Raw genomic sequence first — 23,486 nt, 5'->3', positions numbered from 1 at the left:
ATTTCAGAACCTTAGGAATAGCTCCCTGATGTTTACATTTGGAAACAAAACTGCTATTATAGATCAATTAACACAATAAGTGCCATATCATAACTTCTGTTGAATATAGACTGAAGACGGATTAAAAGGACGGATTTGCAATGTTCATTTGGTTTCATTACTCTCAGTGCAAATAATGACTAGTTCCTATTAATAATTGAAGGCTAAATTAACTGCTATGCTAGGACAAGGCTGACGTGACGATGAAGAGACAGGCAGGGTTGCCAGGACAACTTCTCCTACGTTAGCTTTAAAATCGGAGTCTCTTTTCCAAACCAACTCTTCCAGCTTTTTCCAAACTCCACAGAGAAATGTCTAAGATGCTTCACAATCTCGAGGTCTTATCCAAAAACTAAGGATGCCTCTAGGCAACCAGCCTTGCTCGGGCTGTGCTCTCAGGGCTATCTACGTTTCTCTGCCTCGCTGTAGATATCTAGTCTGGGACATAGGCCGTGTCTTCCAAGGTGGGCCCTCAGCAGAGGGGACGCCAGTCTCATGACACTTTAAAAAAATTGTAGGTGATGTGAGATGATGTGTGTGTATGTATGTATGTGTATGCATTTTTACATGAGTGTGAACGTGTGTGTGTGTGTGTGTGTGTGTGTGTGTGTGTGTGTGTAGGCTTAAAGTTGATGTTGGGTATCTTTAATTGCTCTCTTCTTCATTTAGAGTTGGGTTCTTTTGCAGAACTCACTGACCCAGCTAGTCTAGTCAGCTTCCCCTGGGGCTCCCATTTCTGCTTCCTCAGTTCTGAGATTATAGGCGGCCACTGCCTGGTGGATTCTGCGGATCTAAACTCTCATCCTCATGCCTACCGAGCATGAGCTTTACTGACCGAGCCACCTCCCTAGCTCAAACGATTATGTCTTTTATACATTCTGCTCCTGACGATCCCCTGTTGGTTTTAATAGCTGATCTCGTCCCGGTATCCCTCAGCTCTCCACTCCTATGGCCTCACATGCTAATCCAGCATTACACTAAATCTTAGTGTAGCCTACCTGGACCAGGGCCATGACATAGCTATGACCACTAAATTTCACTGGCAGTGGATGGATGCAGCCTTCTCTTTGCTGAAGCACTTTGGTTCCTCAACAACAAGAACAACCTTCGTGCTGAAGTTCCAAGCTTATGCAGAAACTGTTCTACACTTTACTTGCTTCTCCCCTAGGGTATAGCACAGAGCTAAGCATTCCAAAGACAAAGGTTTGCACAATGCTGACTCTAAAAGTATGCTTCTCTGAAATGGGGTTTAGAACTAATGCTCTCGTGAAATGAATGAGAAGCATTAATTCAAGGGTAGCATATTAATCACCCTACAAATTCATAGCTGTTTCCTGATTTTTCATGGTGAATATATGGAGCGTATTATCATTTGACTTAAGGTAACTATATCCTGCTTTTCACTGAGCTATCAATTAATTCATGTTTATTCATTAGCTCAGTTTTTATTCCTTTAGTTTTAATTTTAATGTTTTGACTTTCAAGTGAGGCAATTGCTTTTGTTTCGGTTCTCTTTCCTTTCAAGAAACAAAATAGAATTTCATTTTCACTTAGAGTACTTATTTATCAAATATACCTGAAATCAGATGTTCTTTTGATAGTCCCTTTAAACTGTAAAACAGAGACAAGCAAACCAAAAAGCAAAATCAACCTAAGCATTGAAGTCCTGCTTAGTTCTTGAAGTGTGTTTGCATTAGCACTAATGGACACGCATACACACTACACATATACACATACCACATACAGCCCCCACCGCACACATGCACACTTACATGTTGCTGAACCAAAGCCCTCTCCATCTAAAATAGGTTAATTCTGTTTGGGAAAGGCTTTCTTTAGGCCTAAAGGTATGGTTAAGATGGAGCTCCAAAAATAAAGTTACTTAGAAGTGCACTTCCTGAATTTGGACTTGTAGAAAAAAAAATACTTCAAAGAAGTTTTGCTGCCAACATTTAGTTATCAAAATACAATAAGAGTTGGGGCTGGAAAGATGGTTTATCAGTTAAGTGCACTGTTTGCTCTTATGGAAAACCTAGGTTGAAAACTTGGCATCCATATGCTGTCTAACGACCATCCATAACTCAAGCCCTGGGGAATAATGTCTTCTTCTGACCTACAGGGACACCAGGTACACACATGGTGCAATACATATATTCAGATAAAGTACTCATACACATAATACATGTCTTGAAAATTCCTGGTCATAATGTACCCATCTATGTCTGATGAATATTGAATTTGTTTAGTGGGGGTGATTTTGTGGGTAATAGTGATTGGAGAATATCACCTACAATAGACCAGAGCAGAGGTGAGATTTCCCAGCCAGGGAAGAGCCCATCTGTGGCAAGGAATATCATCACCTAAAAGGCATGATGTCTTTCCTGAGTATACACCTATGGGAGAAAGCACTCGCTGCTGCTTCTTCCGTAGTGTGTGTATCAGTGCAAGCAAGCGTCAGCACTGGCAAGCAGACATGTCTATAGAAGACGGCTCAGAGCTGTGTTTCACAATTTTAAAAAGTCATATGTAAAAGAAAATAAGTGGAAAAATGTGTTTAAGAGGCAGAAGCTAGACCATAGCAATAATTAAATATGGCCAAGAAATAATTTCGAAGCCTTCAGGTGCCCCTCTCTGTCATTCACCTCTAACTAGAAAGAGGAAGACAGCCAGAGGGGAAAGTAGAAACACAATCCTGTCATTAATTCGAAGCAAAAAAAGCTACCATATGGGTCCTAACTAGCACAAACCTGAGGAAGCTAATTCAGATCAGGTTCCATCCTCCTAAATGTTGCCCATGACCTAGAAATACACTTGAGAGATCATAATTAGCAAGTACAGGACTATAAACCTATGCACAGCTGTCTCAGACATCTAAACCATATTCATTGTCAGCCTCATTTTATCAAATTCTTCATGTACTATTTCCTTGGGTCCTCCTGTGCCAGGGCATAATTTCCTGTTGTGTTCTCTGGTTGACCTGCTTCAGTAGAACTTTCCAAAGAGAGGAAGGACTCTCCTCCCTTCCCCCAGCCAAGAGTAAGAAAACTTAAGAAACAATAGCAATGTTTAGCTGCTTTATTTTATTTTTTTCAAAACTAAAAAGAGCTATTTAGACTTCCCTGGAAAATCGTCTTTAAGATGCCAAACCCAAGCACCTTTAAATGAGCTTGCCTTTTAAATGTGCTGTGCACCATGTGCAAGACTTGAGACAGAGAACTCAACATTTGCAAAGTTCTTGCCACTGGGATTCTTATTTATCCTAAGAACAATTGTTTAAGGCTTATATGGTCTCCATCATCCCAGTGTTACCTATAGAGAAGCTGGAGGTTGGCACTGAGGCAGGTAAATCAGGCAGTAGCCATTGACTTCGTTGCATACCGTACTTTCTTCTTGTTGCCAAGAGCTAGCACACCAGGCCAAAGCAGCTGGTACCTTTTATCCTTCATATCTGTTATCCCATTTGACCACCGCAACAGCCAAGGCAGACTGATAAAGTATTGCATCTCCTTATGAACAAATGACGGAACACACACACACGCACACACATACTCTCTCTCTCTCTCTCTCTCTCACACACACACACACACACACACACACACACACACACAAAGACAAGGGCTCACAGCTCAGAAGCAATGGGTTGGATACCAATGCTAAGTTTTCTGATCTGCCCTCACTAGACAATAACTACCCTTCACCAGTCTTGGTTTCTCTGATCCCAGCTAATCTACTTCACAATAATATGCCTAGGCCTCCTTGGTCGGTGAAGGTTCTTTGTGAAGAGCAATCTAGCCCTTGCTCATAAGACATTCTTATTATATTATACTCCAGACAGTGATGGATTCATATATATATATGTCACACATGCATGTGTATTTTATACTAGGCACCCAGCAGCACTAAGGATAAGAACCTGCCTTGCACACTTTACTAGCGAGAAAAGCAAACCCACTAACAGATTTAGGATTCATGGGAACTGCCAACTTCTAATATGAGTGCTTTTTCCATAGGTTCCATAACTTCCTTCTGATTCTTTATATTCAAATGACTTTTGGAGAAATTAAGATCTTTTTCGTCCTCACGCATAGGTCAGAGGTAAGAAGGCAGACGAACATTGCATAGGGAATCTCACAAGATAACAAGAATGGGTGAAGAGTTCAAGATGAGTACTTATACCGCAGAGCAAGTGTGAGGAGAGGGCTACCTTGCCCAAGGTCACACACAGCAGGGCAGGCAAGAAACACGGCCCCCAGGTGCCCTGCCCTCACCCAGTACTATTTCCAACCTAGAACTCCGCCATCTTAACTCCGGCCTCTAACCCAATATCACTCTGCCAGCTGCCTGGGCAAAATAGACTATTGTTAAGTGGCAAGTGTTGGTGCTGGTAGGGTGTATTTCTGAGCCTCAGTCCATTCCCTCTGATGACACATCCTTGCCTCTGTGACTGCAGCATCGCCTGGCTAAAGGCTTTAGAGGGAAGCGGAAGAGTTGCCCTGCTAGCGCTCAGTCAGGTGATTTGAACTAAATGTCAAGGATCATTTGCCTTAAAAAAAAAAAAAAAAGAACAAAACACAAAAGTAAAATCCTCATATCAGTATACCCTCTTATCAGGAAGAGGCAAAGAGGCTCAAATAATTTTAAGGTCTGAGGAAAGAATATAATTCCTGACAGCGCGCATTGCAGCTGGCTGCGCGATTCTCCTGATGCTCCTGAAGATAGCCGAGTGTGGGGAGTGAAGGCCGCTCAAGGCTCCCATGGAGGCTGTAGTTGAATTGCAAATGGAAGTTGAAACACATTCTTCCGACCTTCTGTTCAAACCCATAAAGACTGAGATTTGACCCACATGATGCGGTTTTGCCTCTGCTGGAATAAAATGAAAAATTCATAGAAATGAGAGAATGTTATCGTTCCTTCAGCGTTCTGATGTGAAACAGTCCGGATTTGATAGGCTCCATTCAAATCAAGTCGGTGGCTAAGGACTGAGCACACAGAAGCTGAGAAGGTGAGCCATCAACTTTTGGAGTCTCTTGATAAATGAACGGGCACTTGGTAGATTCAGATTTTAATTCAGTCTTTAGACTGCTTGGGGCAGGGCAGAGCTTCGAGTCAGAAAGAAACTGGGAGTCTTAGAGAGAGAGCTCTTCCAAGTTCTCACACAGGCTTTTCTGAGTGATGCCTGCCCAGTATTTTTATATCCACTGTCTCATAAAACCTTCATAAATTTTTTGTGATGCAAGCATCACAATCTTCACCCTAAATATGAATGATCTGAGGTTCTGAGGATTAGGTGGCATGTTGATACTTATGTCACCAGCCGGTACCACAGGGGACCAAAACTTATCTCTTCATTGTCCTTCTGCATCCCAAGCCTTTCCCCTCCCACAGTCTTGCATTAGCTCCTTTGGGTGATGAGAGTAGTCACATTTGAGGTCCTCATAATCTCTAGTCTTTGGATTGCCTCACTGATCCAAACCTAGATTCCACACCCTGTAAGAAAACGAATTTGAGTAATTTCAAGCAGAGACCAGGACTTGGGGATTCTAAACACCTAGTTTGTGTAATAAACTATTTTTAATAAAATCATCAATTCTTAGTCTCAGAAAAAATCCCACAAACCCAAATACCATGCATATAAGTTGGATTTCTGTGGCTATTCCCTTGCCTGCAAAAGTAGCAGAAATCAAGACTCTGACAAATCAGAAACGAAGATAATTCGCTTTCCTTGGGTCAGGGGAGAACAGTTTGAAGTGTTTTTGCAACCCGTGGAATCTCCATGAAACTGGGTGGATGTGGCTACTTGTATCAGGGACAGATGTTTCTAGTACTGAAAGCTGTCTACCCTGGCCCACTGTGCCTGGAAATAGGCAACAAGAGAGCTGCTTGGTAGACACTTGGCACATGTTTAACTGATGCAGAAGATCAGGTTCCTGAAAGTGTGTGACCTAATGCTGGGTCACTCACTCAGCTCTCCCTACTTAATAGTTATGAAGAACTGAGGTGGGGGCTAAGAAAGAAACTGAATTAAAATGAGCCTGAAAAGGGGGTGAAAATCAGAAGAGTATACAATCTCAGGAGAGCAGGAAAATATTGAATGACCTAAAGAGACTAGACACATCAGTTGCTTCAACCGCACTTAAGGTTAACCAATGAAAGGAAAGCCCACCCCACTGAAAATTTTGACAATCATTGGTATTTTTGGCCAGCTCTTAATTCTCCCTGTACCATCCCTTGCACGTATAAATATGGTTTCATCTCTCAGGGAAGGGAGAGAAAGAGGCTGACAAATTCACCCCCTCCCTCATAGCTGCTTCCTGCTTCCATTTTACAGATTGCTTACACGGCCGTCTACACAGCACTGTCTGTTCATACACAGCCATCTACACGGCATCCGGCTTGAACTAATCACTGCACTCCAGCACCACTCATTCCCTCCTTGTGACCCACTGCACCGTCACTCCAAGCATTCTTGCTGACCGCCACACTTTCTGAGAGCTGAAACCTGACCTTAGAGATATAAACTACCTTAGAAAATAAAATCCAGAATTTATCATTTTTTCCAAAGTTCTCCTTCAACTGTTGGTAATTATACAGTCGACTACATTTTTTATCAGTACTTGGCAAACCTGTAATTGGTGTCTTTCTTTTTCCTTTTTCTTTCCTAAATTTGAGTATCAATATTTAATTCATGGCAAAGTATTACAATTAATATTCTATTGGATTTCTGTAAAAATTATAAACTTTAAAGAAGATCCAAATGCGGTTTTTAAAAGGAAAGAAAGAAAATTGAGGGAATAAATGACTAATTCAACATTTCTCTTACTTATAAGTAAACCTAGCTTTGAGTTGGAGGGAAGGTGAATCCCATATTTAAAGATATAGGCATGTTGCCCCTCCCAAATAAAAGCTCTTTCCTGCTTTAGCCTCTTAAGTCCTTGGGGTGGACCAATGGCAATGGTTCTTCAGGGGCGTATTAACTTATTAATTCCCACAGTCTGCAACAGTTCCCTACAGAACGAAAAGTTGAATACTGTGTGGCCAAACTTTTCATTGGAAAATTGAGGGCAGAGACTGGCAGAGTTTGAGCAACTATAACAGAAAATATCTGGGATGTTTGTCCTGAAACTGTCAGTAGAAACAACATGGATGCTAAGAATGCCAGCGAGGTCCGGAAGAAAGCCAGGCACTCTGCAGAGGACATTTATATCACCTCTGGGTACATGATGTCATCATGAGAAGATATTGGTCAAAATACGGGCATTGGAAGTGTTTCTTTTGAATGTTTGCAGGGATTGAGCAGGGGGTGATGGGTAACTGCGGAGACATAATGTTTGTTACATAGCAGTAGGGAGCATGGCTGAATTGTGTCCTCTGTCATAAATATGAGCAGAAGCTGAAGGTGATGAACTTGGACATTTGTTAAAAAGAGCAGCAAGCACAGCTTTGAAGGGTTGGCCTGGTAGCTTCTTTCCTCTTGAAGCAAAATGTGAGAGAGGCTAGGCAAATCAGGAGAAGCTGTGGAGCAGAAATCGTAGGTGTTACAGCAACCACGGGTAATTAATATAATCCTTAAATGTAGTCAGAAATGCTCATTCTTTATAGAAATTCCAATGCAGGTTTTCTTTGTGCAAAATACGATTAATTTAGGCAGGCTGTTATTTTACATTAGCGTTCGAATCGTATTAAGACATCTGATTGAAACGTGTTATTTTGACTTTATAGCACCTGAAAATATAGCACATGTTCATTTCAGCTCTCTAGTGTTTTCTTAAGTGTAATCACATATTATGAGGGTACTGAATTAGCTTTACGTAAGAACCTGCATTTCCCCACTGACGGATCAGTGACTTGTGAGTCATTCCTCTGTCTCTTATTTTGTTTATGACAAAGATTCTCAATTTCTGTGCAAACTTTCTGAGTCTGTTTTCTGGGGTGGAAGGTTGGATGTATGTTTTCCCAAGGCCTTTTGGTTATTATGCTAACCAACTGCTTTGGGGAAAGACTGAAATTATAGACCATGATGGGTTTGCTTGTATTTCTTCTGAGAAAGCTCTGTGTCAGATATATATTTAAGTAAGAAAAGTTTTTAATCCCTGCTTTGTAGTTGGCAAGTTAAAGTTCAAAGAAGTTATGCAATTTCTCCAAGCCAGTAATTGGAGATAAGTGATATGTGACCATATGTTTATTTGATTCCTGATCTACACTCTATTAGTGCAGAAGAGCATTGTAGGCCAATGAAATGAAAACTACATCATTTTACATTCCCATGTATGGTCTAACTAGGTAAATGAGACTGGGTGAGTCAATTGATCATCTCATGCTTCATTTTGCCCCATTTAAAGAAGTATGTGACAATACATTACACAACTGCATCTCAGGCAATCACCATGGTATGGAATCAAATTAGGTTCACAATGGTGCTTTGGCAACCATGAACAAAAAAAACGAGCAAATGTTGTTTGTTTGACCATAGCATTTGCTTTTATCTGTGTCTTCTTATTCATTAAGTAAACAAAACTGAGCCATGATACTTAGCAGAAGCTCTGGTTCTCACAAATGCTGCATCGACTGCTAGCTATTTTTACTCTGGGGATTTAAACTTCCATGGTTACTTCTAGAGCCTGGGTGAAGTGGAGTTGCCGTCCCAGCTCTGGAACTTACTAACATAATCAAGAGCCAGTCTGTCCGTGACTTCAGCCATTCATGGGTTAAAGGGGAAAGAGGTCGGAATCTTACAGTGGAATAAGTCAGAGCACTTGAGTATTTATTGACCTTCATCTCTGATTATTATGTTACCAAGAGGAGGCGTGTTAGCAGAATGGCTAATATAATTTGGAAGGTCCTGCTAGGAGCTGTCCTGGAACAGTGACCCAGACCAGACCCAGAAAATGCCATAGTGAGGCAGCGGGAGCTACAAAGCCTGTAGGAAACCATGGCCAGGTGGAGCTCATGGAGCACCTGCTCCTTCTTAGCCTGGCTCTCATTTCTGTGCCAGCAAAACGACTTGAAGTATGGCCACTCTGCAGTCGTCACAGCAAGAAGCTTCCAAATAGAGAAGTGGGAAAGAGTGCGATTATTTGGCACATGTACATTGTACCATAAATACATTCATATGCTGAGTCGGGTGAAGGATATCTCTTTTGGCATTTGGCAGATGGCTATGTATACAGGCAGTCCTAAACTACTTAGTAACACTAAATAACTCAGAATGCTCTCTTCTGGTATATAGTTTAATAATGGTAGCAATAGCTACCGTTCAGTGAATGCCTGTGCCAGGAACTATGGTATGCGGTTTCTATACAGTTCATTAGACTCTCTTAGAGGGCCATCACTTTGTTTGGCAGATGTGAAAAAATGAGGCACAGAAAGAATTCATAGGTTAGTATTGAGGTTAGTATCTTGGTGGTAGGATTAAAATAGAATCTAACCTACAAAGCCCCTATCCTCTTCAGTGCGGTCTACACCACCAAAGAAGAGATCGAGTCTGTCATTGTTAGTCATTTCAACAAACGCTATTGTTGAGGCATATAAAATGATCCTGGTACACATATAAGCCGGTGACGATAGATATGTGTGTGTGCACACACAGAGAGATTATTTAGAACCCTTTGTGATCTCAGTGGCATATCTCCTCAGCTATGCTTATTCCCTGGCCCAGGTGCGCAGAGCAGCTGGTTCACAATGACCTCCCCACCACCAGCATCATCATGTGCTTTGTAGATGAGGTGTGGTCCGCTCTCCTGAGGTCCGTGCACAGCGTCCTCAATCGCTCTCCTCCACACCTCATCAAGGAGATTCTGCTGGTGGATGACTTCAGCACCAAAGGTAAAGCCTGCCTTGGATCCTCCTGAGATGTTAAAGCTTGACGGAAGGAGGGCAACAGTAGTTGGGGGTCAGAGGGCAATTGGATGAAGCTTAAGTATTTGTAAATGTCAAATTATTGTTTCATGTGGAGCCACAGAAACCAATCTAAGTGCTGATCACATATTACTAACTGAGGCTGGACACGTGGCTTAGCAAGTGAGAGCACCAGCTGTTCTTCCAAGGGATCCTGCTTCAATTCCCAGCATTGACAAGGCAGCACAAAACTGTGTAAATGCAGTTTCAGGGGAGCTACTACCCTCTTCTGACCTCAATTGGCACTGCATGCTTGCAGTACTCAGAAACACAGGTAAAACACCCATGCATGCCGCAAACACATCTTTAAGACTATATCACTCACTGGTTATCCCGGGAATGTCTTACCCATTCCCATTGTGAGTCTCTGCTTTGTAGGGGTGATTTTAGTGTTGCCATTCCCTGAGCTGGTCACTTGAGTCTAGAAGATGATGAATAAGTCGTATTTTATGGACTGTAATGAGCAAAGTCCACTCTGTTAATAGAATTATTCTTCTACTGTCAGTAGCCAAGTTAAACTCTATGGAAAGCAAAGAAATGGAAGTTCCCTGGCTTCTTCTAAAGAATAAGGAAGATCCCATGTAAAGTCAAGCATGGAGAAGACACATTTTCAAAGAATAAGAAAGATAATGGTTCTAGTGCAGTCTGGAAGCAGAAGTCTCCACAGTTTTTAAGTTTTGTTTTCTTTCCCACATCGAAGAATTTTGCTCTTTATATTACCAAATTTTCTCTGTATGTAGGAAGTCCCACAGGCCTAGTGATGCCACAATGGGAATTCCCAAATTTTTACCCATTTTTTGAACTAGCAAGAACAGCAAATGTATGGTGATGTCAAAGAAACAGTTGAGCCTTGATCTGTAACGACAGTATACATGTGCTTTCTATGGTTCTGTTGTTGCTACAATAATCACAGTGAACTCAAGCAGTAATAAGATGCCAGAAGAGAATTGAAAACGTTAGTAAGCGATCTTAAATAACATACAGAGAAATAGCAGCAGGCTACCAAGCAAAAGGAGACCTTTGATGAAGTCTCTTTTTGATGAGTTTTTTGTGGACCCTGAATCTCGTACAGTTTCAGGGTCCTCTTTAAGAAAACTATACACACCCAGTTTGTGGTGGGGACACATACACCTTTAATCCCAGCACTCAGAAGACAGAGGCAGGTAAACCTCTGTGTTCAAGGCCAGCCTGGTATACAGAGTAAGTTCCTGGAGAACCACGGATACTCAGAGAAAACTTGTCTCGAAACAAACAAAAACGAAATTCACATCCACAAAACTAGTGAAAAGTGAGCTGTAATTATATTCTGGAAAAATATGATGTGGTAGCATATACCTGTAATCCTAGTATCTGGGGGCAGAGGCAGGAGAATCAAGAGTTCAAACCCAGCCTGGGCTATATAGTGAAATCCACTCTCAAAGAAAAAAAATGACATCATAGCTTTGAATTTGGCATTGCAAAGACATCGCTGGTAAACCTAGTTAATTAAAGTATTCTGTGCTTGTTCTTACTCTGATACAGACTACCTAAAAGCTGATTTGGATAAATACATGTCTCAGTTTCCAAAAGTGCGGATTCTTCGCCTCAAAGAGAGACACGGCTTGATCAGAGCAAGGCTGGCAGGGGCACAGAATGCAACAGGTAAGGAACTGCTCCACTTTCGCTTTCTTCATACGTCTGCTTTAATTTAGGACATTTTCAAAAAAGGCAGAGTTTGAAAGAATAGAACAGGAGTACCCACCTATTCACCTCTTATGGCTACTGATTTTTAATTCTTGAAAAATGCATGCTTTGTCTCCCCCCGCCCCCCCACACACACAGTCATAGATACATTAGCCATATTTTCTGGGCCTTTGAAAAGGGATTCACAGACACTATGACACCATGACACTATACACCTGAGTTTGCACTGGGCATTACAGGGGAAAAAAAGCATACTTTCACATTGAAAAACAACAAATACCTATACATATCTTTTCAACTTTTTTCATTATTCCTAATATTTTCCATTTCAAAGTCTTTTTAAAATTTCATGCGCTTTGGTTAGTTTGTTCTTTTAGTCTCCCAGTCTACTCAGCCCCTCACACTCCGCATTGACACAGTGTGTTATTTTCAAATCTCAGGCAATATAATTGTATAGTTGTTTAAGTGCCTGTACTTACTTACCAGGTCAAGATCACCTGATCTGGCTGGTTGGAGGGGCCACAGCACAACCGAGGCTATGACAATATTATTGAGTGCAATCAGAATGTTGATGTCTTTATCAGAAACAGAATATAATGGCAACTGCCAGGATCAATACAGTTGTAGTTGCCAGGATACAGTGACATTGGCAAGTCATACAGGGGACACAAAATTAATGTCTAAGACCAACTGTCCTGTCATGCTTGCTTGACCACTAACGAAATACACAGAGAAACACAAAGTGGCCTGAACACATCACTGCATGAGGGAGTCCATTAGTCTCTCAGGAACTGGAAGGCACATTGTGTGCCCCAGGAGCCTGACTCTAACCTGAAAAACCTATGACACATGCCTCTCAAAGCAGCTAGGCCAGGCCAACTCCGTGACTCCCTGTGCAACTGACCATGTTCTGAAATTTCAGTCTTCATGTTACCTGTAGGATAAATGATTTGAGTGTGATCAATATATGCAATTTGACTATCGGTCACAGTGGTTGCCCACTTTTTGATTCTTCCTATACTGTCAAGGTGTCTTACTCATGGTTACACTAAGATATTGACAGCTAGATCTTTGCCTTTTGTGGTTGGAAGTAACTTGTGGTTTAATCCTCTGCTTCCAAAGATTGACCTAAGGCTCACACATGTTCCACAGTGATTGAACATAAACTGCTGGCCTTCTCTAGAAGCAGTTATTGGAATGAGAGCTTATGAAACAGCTTTTCCATAACTCTTTCTTTCTCACGGTGCTATCCATGTGTAGTAGAGATCCTCTGAGACCTTGTCTCTGTCATTCTCCTTTTTCCTTTGCTATTCCCTTTCTTCTTCTCCCCTCTTTCTAACCTTCTCCCCATCAAATCCCCCTGAGACTGTTTCTGAGGAAATTCCATGGGAATATCTGACCATCGTTCTTCTAGAGTGCTCAGGTTGTCCAAAATTTGACCACTCTGACCAAATTGAAAACAAGAGATTTTGTAGCTGAATCCCTAAGTAGTTGAAGACTTCAGCATAGTTTAATTCTCGGATCCTCTCACCTCTCTTTTCTGAAGCCTCCTCTCTTTTCCCCACAGTTATTTCTCTGTTTCTAAAGAGCACTACACCAATTTCCTTGTCTCTTTTTAGTGTTCTAGAGTGACTGGAAGGTGAATCCTTCCTGGCAGTGAGTATTCTAGAAATGCTAAAACATTCAGCATCAATTTTACATCTCTCTATGGAAGGTTCCGTGCTCCACAGTAGAAGCAGATTCTGTGAATCAGACGGTACTTTATAACCTCCATACCAACTGACTTCATCCCTACAGTGCCTCTGTGAAACAGGTATAGTCATTGGATAAGTGCTGTCATTGTCTCGTGCAGGTCAGGGTAACATATGCATCTGAACCCAGACCACTGAGCCCAAAGTCAGCATTCTCAACAACTACCACTCTTTGTTGCTTGTTGGCACCACCCCGCCTCTAGAAGCCTTGGCATTGCCAGTCTCCAGCTTGGAGTAAATAGATTCTCACTGCAGTCTTATTTTCTTCTACCTCGACCTCCCAAATGCTCTCATCATCCCCCTGGCTTGCTAAAATAAAACTTGATACCTTTGTATATTAGTCAGGATGCTTTAGAAAAACAGAGCTGATAGTGTAAATGTAGAGGAAAGCGAGATTTATTAGATTGCCTTACACAATGCAGTCTTGGTAGTCCAACCATGGCTGACACACACAGGAGAGGCTGAGAACAGTTGACGCTCAGTCTACAAGACTCAGTGACTCACTCTGTCACTGAAGGTCTAGAGAATTACTGAGGAATAGCGTTATGTTACTGACTTTTCCTGGGGAGGTGAAACACGGAATCTACTCACCTCAGATAGAGGATCCATGAAAGATGCCACCAAAATCCAATTTAGTGAATGAATGAGTTGTCTTGGTTTCCTTACAGGGCTGGGGGGTGAGCAGTCACTTACAGAAGCAGAATGACTCAAAGAGAGCTGCACCACACTTACCCCAGTGTGAGTGACCACTCACAAAAGCTAGGAACTTGGAATACACCACACACCCTTCAAGCAGCTCAACTGGATGCAGAGTGTCCTTCCGGGGTGGTTCAATTGGTCTGAGCCTCTTCCAGGCAGCTCAGCTGGTCTTTGTCTCTTGTTCTGTCCTCTCCATCTTCCAGGAAGCTGGACTTGTCTAAAAGTCTTTATTGGGCAGTCGTCACTATTTGAATACCCTCAGTAATGGAGGGGCCTAGTGAATCTGATCAGTTTCAGGAACATCCTGAAGCTATTGGAGCTGTCTACTTCCTGTCTATTTCAGCTCCCCTTAGAACATCCTGTTATTTCACCTCCTTGTGTAATCCTCTCCTAAGACATTTTCCTTCAAGATGGACATGCTTTAATCTCAGAAGAAATTGTTACACAAGACTGGCCTATAGCCCACAGTAGAAATCTAAAGCAGCTGGGTTCTGACATTAGCAAAGAAATGTCCCAGCTGCAGCAGATTATAAACGTACTATCAAGAGTAGAGTGATCAGGCAAAACACAAAACTCTCTTCTATCACTTTTATCTGGGCTGCCACTGGAAGCTAATGTCCACATTAAGGTCATAGTCCCACTTCAATTAACTTGTTGAAGAAATTGCCTTGCAAGGTGCCTGGAACCTTTTTGGGTGATTTCTGTTCCAGCCACCATCCAAGATCAACCATGACAGTTCGTAATAGAAATTTTAAGGGAGCAGCAACTGTAACACAAAAAAATTGGCAGTATGGTGGTAGAAAATTTTTTAAATTTGTAATTTCTCATATATGAATATATTACAAATTAATATATTAATATTATATATTAAGGATTAAACCCAGGGCCTGAGCATGCTAAGTGCATGTGTTACCAGTGAGTTGTGTGCCCAGCAGTGACTTTACATTTTTGCCATACATTTATTGGACAAAATAATGTTTCTTTACAAAATTTTTTATACATCTATGTCATTTCCATTGATTGTGCTTGTTCCCCCATCATTCTCAGCCAACTGTGTTTTCCGAGCCTAATTTCCTTATTAAAGTAAATCTATGAATTCTGCAACAATATGCTGGTTAAGAAATAACTTAGGAAAGGAAGCGCTCAGCTGGTATGTGGCTGAAGATTGATCACATGTGCCAGTGTTCGAGTGCAGATATGAGCTTGGCAATTTCAAAGCAGAGAAGGAGTTCATAGGTGCTGATGAGAACTGACCAGAAAAGATGGGTGGTAAGAAGTTCATTTGGAGGAAAAGACAAAAATAAGACTTCCGGGCAGTTCTGTGTGCCAAGTAAGAAATGTTAGAAAATCAGTGAAGGTCGGTGAATAGAGAGCTAAATGGTCTCCATATAGAAAACAGATATCAGAAAGTCAAGAGAGGAGAAGTAGGGAATTCAGTTAAGAGGCTATTACAGTTGTCCTAGAAAATAAAAGAACAAGGCCAGTTGCAGGAACAATCAAATTCATAATTTTATAATTTACACTGAACTTAGAGGCTACAGGACACACTGTCAGATACAACATAATGAGATAGGAAATCAGAGAAATAAAAAAAAAAAAACCTTAAACCCTGGAACTGGAATCAGGTGGATATTGGGTCCTTGACTGAAGAGACTGCTGTGAGTTCTTCCGCAACTCCTGTTTTAAAATGAAAAGTAGATGTCCATGTGGAGAAAGCTAATGGATATATCATGAAAACCATGCTGCTGATCAATGAGATTTCTGCACATGCCTGCACATGCTGGGAGAATCATGCCGGCAAGGATCTCACAAATAGCCCAGCTATTAGATAGCGGTGTGGGAGATCGGGCTTTCTTCAGGTGAACTTGGTTAAAACAACAGCAATTGGCTGCAGTTCTTCCCATAAACTAATGTTTAACAAATTCAAATGTAAAAATTTAAAACTGTGTCTTAAGTTCATCAGTACCCCTGAAAACATTGACTCGGTGTTGATATAGTAAATGTCAAACTCTTTCGACAGTGACTTCTGTTAAGAAATAAAGGTTAGGTGAGCCAGTGACCTCTGCAGTACCAGGCCTGAGCCAGTGACCTCTGTGCGACCAGACCCAGGCCAGCGAACTCCACTGGAGCAGGCCTGAGACAGCAACTTCTGTGGGACCAGAGCCAAGCCAGTGACCTCCGTGGGAGCAGGCCTAAACGACATCCAAGATTGCAGAGCAACCTCTGGGAACACAGAGCGACCTCTGGGGTGACTGAAACTGTGGCCTCAACTCCATCATGAGGAGCAACTATCTGAACCTTGAATCCTCTGGTACCTGGAAGATTGATTACCAGAGACACGGCCCCAGCTACACCAATTAGGAAAAGATGGATAGACAAAGTAAGAGCACACTCAACACCACAAAGGACAACACACTACCAAAAACTAGTGACTTTACAACAGCAAAATTTCAACACCGCAGTACAGATGAAGCAGAAAAAAAATAACTTAAAAATAACTTTAGAAGAATGTTTATGTCCTTAAAGAAGAAATTAAAAATTCTCTCAAAGAAAAGGAAGAAAAGGCAAACAAAAAAATGGAAGAAAGCAGCAAATTCCTTAAGAAAAACCAAGAAAAGATAATCAAACATGAAAGAAAAGACCAAACCTAAGAATAATAAGGGTAGGTAGAAGAAGGAGGAGCTCAACTCAAAAGCACAGAAAATATATTCCACAAAGTCATAGAAGAAAACTTTCCCAACTTAAAGAAAGATATGCATATGAAGATACAAGAAGCTTACAGAGCTGGGCGGTGGTGGCGCACGCCTTTAATCCCAGCACTTGGGAGGCAGAGGCAGGCGGATCTCTGTGAGTTCGAGACCAGCCTGGTCTACAGAGCTAGTTCCAGGACAGGCTCCAAAACCACAGAGAAACCCTGTCTCGAAAAATAAAAAATAAAAAAAAAAAAAACAAGAAGCTTACAGAACACCAAACAGACTGTACAAAAAAAGTCCTCTTGTCACAAAATAATCAAAACACTGAATGTAGTGGCTAAAGAATATTAAGCACTGCAAAGGAGAAAGATCAAGTAACATATAAAGGCAGACCTATCAGAATTACACTTGGCTTCTCAATGGAAACATTAAAAGCCAGAAAGTCCTGGTCAAGCATTATGCAGACATTAACAGACCATGGATGCCAGGCCAGACTACTATACCCAGCAAAACTTTTAATTACCATAGATGGAGAAAACAAAATTCAAGGACGGAACCAGATTTAACAAACAAATACTAGCCACAAATGCAGCCCTACATAAAGTACTAGAAGGAAAACTCCAAACGAGGAAGTTAGCTACATCCACAAACACACAGACAATAGATGATCTCACAGCAGCAAATCACAAAGAAGAGGAAAAAACAGACAATAACATCACTAACAGCAAAAGCTAAAATAACAGGAACTAGCAATCTCTGGTCATTAATATTCCTTAATATAAATGGACTCAACTCACCTATAAAAAGACACAGGCTAACACACTGGATATGAGAACAGAATCCATCTTTTTGCTTAGTACAAGGAATATACCTCAACCTCAAAGACAGACATCACCTTGGAGTAAAGGACTGGGAAAAAGATTTCCAATTAAATGTACCTAAGAAACAAGCTGGCATAGCTGTTCTAATATCTAACAAAATAGACTTCAAAGTAAAATCAATCAAAAGAGACAAAGAAGGACATTTCATATTTGTCACAGGAAATGTCCATCAAGAGAAAATCTCAATATTTCTATGCCCCAAATACAAGGTAACCCTCATTTGCAAAAGAAACACTACTAAAGCTTAAATGATACATTAAACCCCACACACTAATTGTGGGAGACTTCAACACCCCACTCTCACCACTGGACAGGTCTATCAGACAGAAAATTAACAGAGAAATAAGTGAACTAACTTATGTTATGGCTCAAATGGACTTAACAGACATCTATAGAACATTCCTTCCAAATATTTCCATCTGGGAATCCCTCCTAGGTGCATCTTAATTGCTCACCACTGACTAGAAGAAATTCTGCTCAAGGAACCTAAAACAGACATATTTGTCTTCTCTAATTCTTGAAGGACTGCCTGCATTTAAATCATAATACAAATATAAAATCGCAGCTCCATTTTAACACTTAGGATATAGTTGTGTGTGTGTGTGTGTGTGTGTGTGTGTGTGTGTGTGTGTGTATGTATATATACATATATACACACATGTATTTAGCCAGGCCTCCTTATGTATAGGCACTGCATCCATAGATTCAACCAACTTTGGATTAAAAAATTATGGAAAAATTCATTTGTTTTAGATGTACACAGGCTGTTTTTTCTTGTCATTATTCCCCCTGCAGTTCAGTCTCACAACTATTTACAGAAGATGAGTTATCATATACAATCCAGGAATGGTTTAAAGAAAAGAAATACTGCACTGTCATATATAAATAAGCAACATCAGCACCTGAGAATGGTATCAGGAGGAAGCCTGGAACCAGCACCTTGTGGATACTAAGAGATGAGTGTAATGATTTAACAGTGGGGGGCACCTTGGGGGACTGAAGCCAAGGGGCACCACAAAGTCACACTGCACACTGCACAGCAGAGCTCTCATGAGAAGTTTATTGGGGTGGGGATGGGGGTGCAGAGGCAGTCTTTGAGCAAGGGTGAAAGGAACGGGAAAGAGTGGGGAGAGAAGGCACTTGCTTCTTCTGAGGTTGGCCATTTTCATTTTACTTTATCATTTCATTTTATTGCTGTTATTGTTAATAAAGTCCATCTTCAAGCAATCCGGCATGCTAATACTCACCCTAGAAAACAGAGAATTTGTCAGATTATGACCAAGATTGGATTAAGTTGCGCTGAATTTGAGTTTGAACAATTCACAAAAATAGAAGGCCATTTGTCAAAAGATGAGTATTAGGTAGATCTTAGGAGTGTACCATAGGTCAAAAGACGCACATTGTTTGTGTTTAACGTCCGTTTACTCCCCATTCCCTCATGCCTCTCAGCCTCTCTGCACAAACACGGCAGCACACTTCCACAGATGATCCCGCCACAATTAGAAACACCATCAGGAGCCAGCTACGCAGGGAGCTCTTTGTTTGCTTATCTAAGAAATCCTGAGATTTTATTTTAAAACAAATGTTTGAAAGTGGAGCGATGGCAGCCGTGCGTAGGAGAGTCTCCCCTTCCCCAAAATACAACAATGTAAAATTCCAAAATATGTTTTCAGCAGGTGCTTCTTCCCTCAGGTCTTGGCAATAAATGAATGAGAATATTAATGAGGTAAAATTTGGGCCAGGTTGGAAGTGAATGCAGATTCGGATCCCCATCATGAACTGTGTAAGGAGTTGCTTCATAATATTACATGGCACCCTAGGTGAATTACCTTGGGAAGTTTGTTACTCTGGTTATTGTTTGTTCCTCCAGTCTTTATCTCTTAAGTTGAAATGAGAATAGATCTACAAATAGGTTTGTAGCAAGGAACCGATAAGACATCCAGGTAGAACACAGGCACTGAGCAGTAAGGCTTAATGCTACCTGTGCAGTCACACATTGGAATGGTCAGTGAAGACAATAGCCAGAATAAAGGGAACCTCATCTGAAGAATTATGTTTGTCAGACTGGCATGTGTGTACAGCATTTTTGATGAATGATTAATGTGTGTCTTAGTCAGGGCTTCTATTGCAGCAATGAAACACCATCACACAAAAGCAAGTTGGGGAGGAGAAGGTTTATTTGGCTTATACCCCAGATCATAGTCCATCATTGGAGGAAGTCAGAACAGTTGAAACAGGGCTAGAACTTGGGAGTAGGATCTGATGCAAAGGCCATGGAGGGAAGTCACTTACTGCTCAACTTCCCATAGCTCCGTCATCCTGCTTGCTTACAGAACCCAGGACCACCAGTCCAGAGATGGCACCCCCCCATTTTGGGGGCCATTCCCCATCAATAACTAATAAAGACAATTCCTGACAGTCAGATCTTATAGAGACAGTTTTTAAAATTAAGTTTCCCTCCTTTCAAATAACTATATATCGTTATGTATCAAGTTGACAGAAGACTAGCTAGCGGAGTGTGGATGGTGCCCCCCTGGGCATCGGCCCTGGGTTGTGTAAGGAAGCAAGCTGAGCATGTCAGTAAGTGGTGTTCTATGGTGTCTGCTTCAAGTTTCTGCCATTGGGTTCATGCCTTGGCTTTCATTAATGGGGACATGACTAATAAAAACCCAGAGACTACAGATATTGGGGTTCAACCTGAAGGTCAGCAAAGAAAAACATCCAGCCACTGGCTCTTACTTCTATCTCAGTCCAAAATGGCGATCCTGCCTCCAGGAATCCTCAGAATGAGACTGTGCCTGAGAGCTGTCTCCTCTCCTCTCCTCTTATATACCTTTCTAAGACTGGGATTAATGGTGTGTACCACTACTGCCCAGTTTCTATGACAAACTATTGTGGTTACTGTGATTAAAGGTGTGGTCACCACTGTGTGGCCAGGGTGGCTGATTTATTCTCTGATCTTCAGGCAAGCTTCATGTATTAAAATACAAACAAAATATCATTACAGACCATGGTTGGATCATTTAAGTCAAATCAACTCTTTCCTCCTGAAGATGCTTCAGTCACGGTTTAAGCACAGCAGCAAAAATAGCAGGCAAATGGCAGTAGCGTATGGGTTGTTTCTAGATGTGAGTGGTGATTGCTCCACAGAATCTCTATTCCTAAAGTTTCCCCATATATTACAAACTGAAATTCTAGGAACCAGGAAATCAGTGAGAATAGAAGACACCCGTGTTCACGGTCACGCTTCTCAAACAATCCCCAACGCTTTTGAGCACAAAGCACATAGACTGGCTGTATCCTACCATATTTTCCAATATTTTGTGTTTTGTCTTCCTTTCTTCCCTCTACAGGGGATGTGCTGACATTCCTAGACTCTCATGTGGAATGCAATGTGGGCTGGCTGGAACCGCTTCTGGAAAGAGTTTACTTAAATAGGAAAAAAGTGGCCTGCCCCGTAATTGAAGTCATCAATGACAAGGACATGAGGTAACGCTGCCACATTCTGACACTGGGAAGCAGCAGAGACTACTAGTCCTCATCCGTGCTGTGATAAAACTTAAGAAGCATGGCTACTTACCAAATGGGGAGAAACGCATGAGAGATATCTTGGGATCAGAACTTACCAGCTCAGTACTCTTTTTGGCTAGCACACCAACTTTCATCTATTAATAAATCCAACTTCTCATTATCAACTTCATCCCATTTGATTGTCAGTTGAACTCCAAAGTATTTCTTTTTCTCAGGTTTCTAATCGGACCCTTTATGGGAACTTTATCTAAATATTTTCATTTCTTCATCTAAAATGGCCATTATCGACCAAAAGATGAACGTAAGTTGAAAGCAAGCGATCAAACGAGCTAACCAGCAGTGCAAAAGCACTTCCATCGGCTCCCCTGAGTGGATATTAGGAGGTGAGGGTGCAGAATCAAGTGTGTGAGCATCTGTCCCATACCCGGACCAGTCATGAGGCTGTGTTCATGCACTCTATAGAGATACAGCTAACCTTAGCATTCGCAACTTCATTTGTTTTGTATGTCTTGCATTAGTTACATGACAGTGGACAACTTCCAAAGAGGTGTCTTCACGTGGCCCATGAACTTTGGCTGGAGAACAATTCCTCCAGATGTTGTTGCAAAAAGCGGGATTAAAGAAACTGACGTGATAAGGTAAGTGTGTGAAGACTGGAGACTAGGCAGCAGTCCAAGGTCTTTTTAGAAAGACATAAAATAAGTTAAATAGAGTATAAAAAATGTATACTCTATCATTCTGAAAACCAGCAGGAATTGTAGGTATCAACTAGACAGGATGGTACATACCCCTAATCTCAGTACTTAGGAGGCAGAAGCAGGAAGATAGCATATTCAAGGGTAGCTTCAGCTACAGTAATACCCATGTCTCAAAAAAAAATTATACTTCTATTCGAGACCTTTTCATTTCTTCATCTAAAATGGCCATTATCGACCAAAAGATGAGCGTAAATTGAAAGCAAGCGATCAAACGAGCTAACCAGCAGTGCAAAAGCACAACCATCAGCTCCCTTGAGTGGATATTAGGAGGTGAGGGTGCAGAATCACATGTGTGAGCATCTGTCCCATAAAGCAAACAAAGTTTCCTGAAAAGTTAGGTCATTACTTCTTACCCCCAAATTCAATTTGAAATGCACCTGATTTAGCCCTGCCACAGGAATACACAATAACCCTGGGATTTGTGTCAGAACCTAAGTGACAGGTAAGAAGCCTAGCCCCGCCCATGTCTTCTCAGACCCTCATCAAGTTCAGCCCCTGGGAAGCAGAAACTTTTCACTAAAGCCAAGCTGCAGGCTTCATTCCAAGACCTCCCCGAACCTACCCAAAAACAACTCCAGACTCCCACGCAGACACAGAGGATCCACTCTAGAAGTCAAGTAGTCCTGGGACCAAAGTGTAACATCATCTTTCCTTTTTGTAGGTGCCCAGTCATGGCAGGCGGATTATTTTCTATTGATAAAAGTTACTTTTATGAACTTGGAACTTATGACCCTGGTCTTGATGTTTGGGGAGGAGAAAATATGGAGCTGTCATTCAAGGTATTCGCTACTCTTTCTTTTTTTCTTTCCTCCCTCCCTCCTCTCTTTCTTTCTAGTTAAAAATTCATCATTCTTGGGCCAGGGGAGAGGCTGAGCTGCTAAAGAGATTGGCACATAAGCATGAGGTCCTGAATTCAGATCTCTTGTAGAAAGCCAAGTGCAGAGACTCGTATCTGTGATTCCAGCTACTCTGTCCAATCACTGAGTTTTATATCAGTGAGAGAAACTGTCTCAAAATTGAAGGCGGAGAGTACTTGAGGAAGACACTGTTGACCTGTGACCTCCACATACATGTAAACACCCATATACAAGCACCACAACATATGGACACAAACACACATGTGTTTATGATTCCCAAGTGGCTTTACTTTACCAACACAATCACATATGTGACTGACTGGGAAGAAACTTCACTATGGCACAGGTTCTATAGATTGTCTCATTTCCCAGACTTAATGTGGAAGAATCAACCACTGTTGTAAAACCATTGGAATTAATATTTCACAACAGTGTTTCTATGTCTAATTATGGGGTAGTTACTCTTTTGAACAAAACGTATGAAATTCACACTTAAAGCAAATTACTTTGGGATTCATCTGCGACATACAGTGACTCTCTTGGAATAGTTCCCTAATACATTGGAGGCAGTGGAAATATCTGTAGTGGGGGTGACCTTGAGAATACAAATGACAAAAAAGCCCTGCAGGCCACCAGCAAGCCAAGTGTGTGTCATGGTGTGGCATCTTTGGAGACTGTATATAATGATTTAGTCATAGCT

General features: G+C 41.4%; 1 protein-coding gene across 1 annotated transcript in view; it reads left to right on the top strand.

The window, feature by feature from the left end:
- Galnt5 (polypeptide N-acetylgalactosaminyltransferase 5) overlaps positions 1-23,486 on the top strand; it is a 46,416-nt gene that overhangs the window by 4,387 nt on the left and 18,543 nt on the right. Inside the window, exons 2-6 of the mRNA XM_075985177.1 lie at positions 9,695-9,861; positions 11,455-11,574; positions 20,994-21,129; positions 21,690-21,809; positions 22,591-22,708. Coding sequence (XP_075841292.1) covers positions 9,695-9,861; positions 11,455-11,574; positions 20,994-21,129; positions 21,690-21,809; positions 22,591-22,708 — 661 coding nt within the window. The remainder of the gene's footprint in view (positions 1-9,694; positions 9,862-11,454; positions 11,575-20,993; positions 21,130-21,689; positions 21,810-22,590; positions 22,709-23,486) is intronic.

Source organism: Microtus pennsylvanicus, chromosome 9 (assembly GCF_037038515.1).
Source record: "Microtus pennsylvanicus isolate mMicPen1 chromosome 9, mMicPen1.hap1, whole genome shotgun sequence".
In the NCBI taxonomy this organism is placed as follows: domain Eukaryota; kingdom Metazoa; phylum Chordata; class Mammalia; order Rodentia; family Cricetidae; genus Microtus; species Microtus pennsylvanicus.
This window is presented reverse-complemented; position numbering and strand designations above follow the sequence as displayed.